The 6,740-nt window shown below is 39.0% G+C and overlaps 1 protein-coding gene across 2 annotated transcripts; it reads right to left on the bottom strand.

Annotated features, from left to right (window-relative positions):
* Positions 1–2,508: 2,508 nt before the first annotated feature.
* Positions 2,509–6,278, bottom strand: evx1 (even-skipped homeobox 1). Of its 2 annotated transcripts, none has more exons than XM_067998039.1 (3): positions 5,874–6,278; positions 4,529–4,762; positions 2,509–3,042 (listed from the first exon to the last, which is right to left on the bottom strand). In XM_067998039.1, exons 1-3 carry the CDS (start codon positions 6,276–6,278, stop codon positions 2,509–2,511), a joined length of 1,173 nt encoding a protein of 390 aa, XP_067854140.1. The 2 variants fall into 2 exon arrangements, with proteins under 2 accessions (XP_067854140.1, XP_067854148.1); XM_067998047.1 differs by having other exon boundaries at positions 4,529–4,761; positions 5,879–6,278.
* Between the last annotated feature and the right edge of the window lie 462 nt (positions 6,279–6,740).

Below are 6,740 nucleotides of genomic sequence, written 5' to 3'. Positions count from 1 at the left end.
TCTTCCTCGGTTCCACTTACTTGCTTAAATGGAACATTATTCTAAGCATATGCATCGTAATCAACTTGGTCACACTTACAAGAACACGCGTTAATAAGGCAATCAATCAAAGCAAAACAATCAGGGGCTTCTGTTTGAGCAGCAATTGGCGGGTGGGAACAGTACCCCGGCATGACATATGATGATCGGGATATTCTGAGTCAACGCTTGATGCGTTTCGTGCGCAAAGATATATTGTTCATCCTATGAAACTTCAATTTAGACAAAGAGTGGTTCAATTACCCAGAAAATACAGTCAATTAAAGAATGCTGATTGGACAGGAGGCTGGATCATCGATCTTTGAATTCTAGCATTACTTGCAGACATCTAATTTTGCTTTCCCTATTAGCTGTTAACTCAAAGAAAATATGGCTTATAATACAGAAACAGCAGGACCATTTACTTGTCAAAAACAATTTCAGCGCCATGATCAAAACTCATAGCTTTACAAAATAATTTCTGCTCTACTGAAGGCTGGATGACCTAGTAAATGAAGCACTGAGTGATGCAGATGTTTTCTCTCTTTCCCAGAAGTCTTTATCTGTTTAACATAACCTTATGTCCAATCATTTATCCTCAGATAAGTTGGAAAACAATAAAATAGGCAGAAGAGGCTAGTATCAAAGGAACGAGTTTCGAATAATCTGTAAACGATTGGTATACAATGTTAAAGTTGCTGAAATAAACAATGGAACTGTCATTAATCGAAGTGGTTTTATTTGTTTTTACTGATTACATTTAGTATGTCAAACAACTAGGAAAAAAGGGAGAAACGAAAACCGGAACAAAAATCACGTGATTGGAAATGCTTAAATTATGTTTGAACATTTTTAACAGAATCATTGCATTTCTTTACAACCACATTTCAAAAATAAATTAAGAGCTGTTCAATCGCCAGGACAATCAAGATCAATGCAGCTTCAAATTGCACATTTTAATTTGTAATATAAATAATATAAATAACCTCTTATTTGCCCAGACGTAATAATTATACAAATAAGTCATTTTAATTTGACTAATTTGTAGCAAAGAGGTTGCATGGCCTGCAAAAAATAGGCTGACATTTCCTTTTGTTTCCACCTGCTCTAACTGCATATGTCTATTGACAATTTGTGAACATAAATTGAACATAAATTGCCCCTTGTTTAAAGGAAAGCATATTTCTTTATAGGCGCACTGTTGCTGTATGGCAGTGACAATCATCAGTAATTTACAGATTCAACCAATTTGCTAAATCTGTCATAAATTAAAACGAGTCAGGTAGACGCCCGTTTGCATTAAATCAACAATTAATATGAGAAACAATTGTGAGCACAGTATCCTGAAATCGGATATATTACACGAATAATGCAGGCGACTGAACATTTAAACATGTTACATACTATAAATAACATTTAGAAAAGAAAGTGGGTTTTGGTACATTTTGAACAATTATGAAATACTTGTCATGTTATGTGCAAAAAACTTCATTAAAATAATAAAATCTCAATCAAACAAATTACAATACCAAACGAACCCCAAATCATTTTGGTTCCTTTTAAAAAACATGATAAGCCACATCTGATTTCGTAAAGTTCTATTGATTTTATTATGAAAATTTTAGAAAACGTTATTTCATGACAGCAATTGTATTTTTGGTAACCTATCATTGTTCTCATTTTTCTGATTTTGTTCATTTTCACAATATGGGAAAGATCCTTTTGAAAATGCAAAGCAAAGGGGGACCTGTAGTATTTGGCTCATTCAGAGCCTTTTACAAAACAAACACACAAACAGTAATCCTTGCAATTCTTTATTTTCAAATTCCATAGCGTATCAGCCGTAGGCAACTTTCAGATTTGAAAACTTGAAGACAACTGCTTGTGAACAAATGTGTTAAATTGGTTTACTTTACATGATACTTATTTCGCTCAACGAAACTCTCCATACAATGACTATCGCCTTGTAGTTCGAGAACTGTACAGATTTCACTGCTCTCAGGGGAGTCGGCCACTTTCACCAAAGCAAATCAACCAACGAATTTTTAAACGTCAGCTACCATAGTAAAAAAAGGAAACACGTTCGATCTATTTTTCAGTCTCCAGACATGATTCTGAAGTGGAGTTGCTCAGTTCCCCATCACATAATCCCTTCCCATTGTGGCTTGTTAACGTTTGACACCAGGTTTCTATGATGAGGATATTATCATACATTTACTATTAAAACCCCAACTATACACGTACACGACTAGAATACTCTCATCAGCATAGGACACATTTGGCAGAGAACGAAGGAAAGAGAATTATTATAATCCACTCTATGGGGGAAAAGTGTGAGATGTTGTCCTGCAGGAATGTAATGGAGCTTTTGAAGCAAGGTCCAGACATCCAGATACCCGACATTTCCGCTAGTGTTCAAACCCTTCTTTCAAGAAAGAAACGTGTGCACATTTGGAAGGTAGATGTTTATGCATACTTCAGGATGTTGTCTTATCTCGTTAAAGGAACTTCTTCCCTCTGGTCCAGAGAAACTGCAGCAGCCTTGCTCAATACAGAAGGTGTGAAGGTGAGGAATGTGTCAGTTCTGGAGGTTGACGCACATGTGAAGTCTGTCCCTGCAGGTCTTTGTGCCACCCCGTTGGATTGGCTGCTGTGGCACGTTAGGCATGAGCAAGGGCTGCTCCCGGCGCTGCCAAGTCCATGGTTAGTGGCAGAAGGGTATAGGGAGGGATGTCTGAATGCACACAGCAATTCTGGCCGCGGGTAGGGGTGGGAAAGAACTCTAAAGGTGTCCAGGGGTCTCAGAGGGGCGCTGAAGGGACTGGTCGCTGAGGCTGATGCTGCAGACATGCCCATGTGGGGGTAGTAGTGAAGAGGTAGATGTGACGGGAAGGGGTAGGGCAGATTGCCAGCGGCCGCCGCATGGCTCATCATGTAAGTATAGAAAGTAGGATCGGCGGGATGAGGCCACGTCATAGCCAAACGTTGTCTCTTGTCCTTCATTCTGCGATTTTGGAACCATACCTTAAGAAAAAGATTTAAAAATACATATTACAATAAGGTTACTACTGTAAGCATTGAACTAGGTTTGAAAAGTACATCATGCAAACATGTTTTCTGTCGCCTCCATAAATTATAGTTGTTCCTGTATTTATATTTTCCAATCAGATTACATTAGGGGAATAAAATTTACCCTACAGTATCTTAAATAGTAAATTAGTTTTGGGAACAAAGCGTAAGTGTGTGCTAGATGTTATCAGGGCAGAACATGCTATTTCATAAATAAAAAAATCTCCATATTGCAAGCGACTGCTCAGAGATCTTTTCACTATGACGGATTTTCTCCGTTGAAAATTTATGGCCGAGCATTTACTAGTCCATTCTTTGGCATAGTGACATTTTATTTTGTAGTTATTCAATCCTTTTATAAATTTGCAGCAAAGCTCAAAGCAAATCAATACAGCAAAAGTAGGGTGAACGGTGCCAATGTAATGGAAATCAATCATCATCTTTTGTCAGCGGTTCATACAGAATTTATATATGTACATTATTTATATATGTTTGTGTGTGTATATATATATATACATACATATACACACACACATGTATATGAAAGGTAAACGTGTTTGGTGTAGAAAAACCTCGAGTGACCCCATACATATTGGCATTAACCCACTGAGAGCTGCTGGGTTACACTTTATACAGTACGCCGCAATTCTCATTGCCCTCCCTCTTCCAGAATATACTGCGCATGGTTAAAAGAAATGGAGAGACGGCTAGCAAAGATGATGGCTTCTTTCAGTAGCATTGTTGCTTTTAAAAAAATGTTGTACCCAAAATATCAGAAAGAAAAAATATAGCAACTATCGAAATAGTATGCCTTTTGACATGCTCACAAATACAAAAGTGCGACTCTGTTGTCATCACCCTTAAATACTCAGAGGGGTTACCTGTGTACAATTATTTTATAGATCGTATTTCACGCAACAGATTAAAATACTGTAAAATTATCCATATTTATCACATCACTTATTTCAGAATTCCAGTAGCCGGGATATTAACAATCATTGCTAAATCCAAGCTGTAGATTTAAAAATCATTCGTTCCTTTACATAAAAGCATGTTGTCTGTTCCACTGTATTTCGTTTTGTTGCCGTCTTTGTACAATCCGCCCTACGTAAATTATTTTACGGCGAATAGTATTGAAATATCAGGTATCTATCTATCTATATATACCTGATATTTCAATACTGTGTATATACAGTATATATATTTACATTACGGGTACCGAACATGTGATTATTTCCTTATTTATTATGTTTATTTTGTTATTGATAAAGTGATTAAACAAAGGCCTTTTTAAGTTTCTCCATAATCTTCATTTACTGTCTTGTGTGGGCCAAATTGTTTACAACCACTACCAATTGCAGCCGTTTTTCATGATCTCCTGCTCTGATTGTTTACGATCACGTTTAGCCTAGACATTTAATTCCTCCCTACATCCGTTCACCTTGATAGTGGTTTCTGGTAAATTTAAAGCCGCTGCTAACTCGCATCTCCTGGGCCTGGAAACGTAGTTTTCCCGGTAGAATTCCTTCTCCAGCCTGGCGATCTGTTCTCTGGTGAAAGCGGTTCGGTACCGGCGCATCTGATCGGCTGCTCCGCCGCCCATCAAGCTTTGAGAGCCGGTTACTTTGGGAAGCTCTCCCCCGCCGTTACTGCCCATCGGATCGGAAGAGTGCCCTGAAACGATAAGCAGATCTAAAAGTGTTACGAAGTGAACCATTAAAAGCGCCAATGTAAGCTCCGTGAAAAAAAGACAGGAAACTCTACACAAAGGCATATCTCCTCCCATGATTTCAGATTTTGATTTGTTCGTTTTAGCTGCCACAACTCTCTAAATAAAAGTAATTTAATTCCTGTCCTAAAATTCTGAATTCTTCAGGAAGTTGGAGACAATCAGGAGGAGTTGGGCTCAGTTTAAAAATGTAGTTTAAATACTGCAAATCTACATACCAATCATACCTATATACTGTACACCAGAATAATCTATCTGATGAGACGCCCTTTGTGCCTCGGTTGGCCTTTTTTGGTTGTGCCTACTGGAGAAACAGGCTCCTTCCAATACAACCAACTCTTGGATTTATAGTGGAACAAACTGGTTACGCAAAGTGCGGAGATAATTCTTGAACTCATTTGAAATGGACTCTCTGTTTCTGTTTCTCTCTCTCTCTCCGGGCTTGAATGTGACTATAAAGTGGATGCCGGCTGTTTGCTTGCTGACTGGGATGCTTTCATATGCGCCGGCTCTTATTGAAGCTCATCGAAAGACACCTATTTCCGAGCTGGCGCCGACAAGACCCTCGGAAAGTGACAATCTGAAGACTCGCATGGTGTTAACTCCTCTGAATCTGGGATTCAATAATCATTTTACGGCCCTTAAACGAGTTTCCGTACTCCATCAAGAAACCAAATAAAAACGCAACGAGTTTCTTGCTCTTCAATTCCATTTTTCACCTCTTGGTTACATGTTTTTGCAGTTCTGTTTTTATAATATCAAAAGTAATCCCATTGTTTTTTTAAATGTGAAAAGGAAAACAATTAAAACACCTCATAAAATAACATGTATAATTTAATTGTGCAATTTAAACAGAAGTGCCAGTATAAAACGTACGTTTTAAATTTGTCACGAACACTATTAGATCAGTAATTTCTAGTTTATCTTTTTCTAATATATAAATTCATCAATATAATTACTAGCTTACTTTAAAAAAAAACTTTAAAATCAACCCAAGTGTATACAATTGTACTTTAGTATGATCAGTGTAATTCCTCTATTGCAACCGAAATCTATGATTACCTTTGTTTCCGTGGTAATCTTGATTTCCCGGCGCACAATCTGGAGTGCAACTGACATCTATCTCATCATAATAATCTGACTCAGTTTCCGGACTGTTTTGGACAGAGAGAGATTTACTTTTCGCCGAACGACCATCCGAGTATGACTTGTCCGGGACAGGAAGTCTTGAGCCCGGTCTCAGCTGAGTGCTAACCTCGGTTCTAGCATCGGTCTCCTCGTCTCCGCTCTCCAGTGTCATCGGCGCCGACCCGGGGCTCAAACAACTCCTGTGGACCACGTTTTCACGGGAATCGGTTACTGGGCTTCCAGCTGGTTCTGACAAATTCGACACCCTCCTGCCAACAGGATTGTCATGCTGACCTCGCTCCATCATCAGCAGCATCTCCTTTCTTGATTCCATTGTGTACAGATCTGAGATCAAATCAGAGCCAGCAGAGGAACACAAGCAAGAGGACACAGTTCAAGAGAACACAGGGGGGGTGGGAACTGAGATGTAATGATGACCTTCTGATGTGAGCACTCCACTCGGAAGCACTGCGGGTCTGGGAAGGATCACCATTGCCTACTCTTTCTAATCTGTCATTCTTATGTTGTAATCGTCATTACAGTACCCGGGTGACGCCAACAAACTGATTGCAACCGGTTTACAAGTAGATAACGCCTGCCACCGTGAAGATGAAAGGAGCTTCAGCTTGTCGCTGCTGTATACACGTAAGTATATGGAGAGAGGAAGTGCGAAACGTATTGAACAGCTCCCACAAATGAGAGTCCACAACATTACAACACCTCAGGGGAGATGGAAACAAGAGCATCGTCAACTTTTCTTTGCCACTCTGTATTGTGAAGCCCGAAAGCATTATAT

The sequence above is a fragment of the Heptranchias perlo genome, chromosome 2, assembly GCF_035084215.1.
Source record: "Heptranchias perlo isolate sHepPer1 chromosome 2, sHepPer1.hap1, whole genome shotgun sequence".
Lineage (NCBI taxonomy): Eukaryota > Metazoa > Chordata > Chondrichthyes > Hexanchiformes > Hexanchidae > Heptranchias > Heptranchias perlo.
This window is presented reverse-complemented; position numbering and strand designations above follow the sequence as displayed.

Coding starts and splice junctions, on each gene's coding strand:
- evx1 (XM_067998039.1), bottom strand. CDS start 6,278: ATGGAATCAAGAAAGGAGATGCTGCTGATGATGGAGCGAGGTCAGCAT. Junction 4,763..5,873: donor ACCACGGAAACAAAGGTAAT/CATAGATTTCGG, acceptor CTTATCGTTTCA/GGGCACTCTTCCGATCCGAT. Junction 3,043..4,528: donor TACCAGAAACCACTATCAAG/GTGAACGGATGT, acceptor CTTTTTCTTAAG/GTATGGTTCCAAAATCGCAG.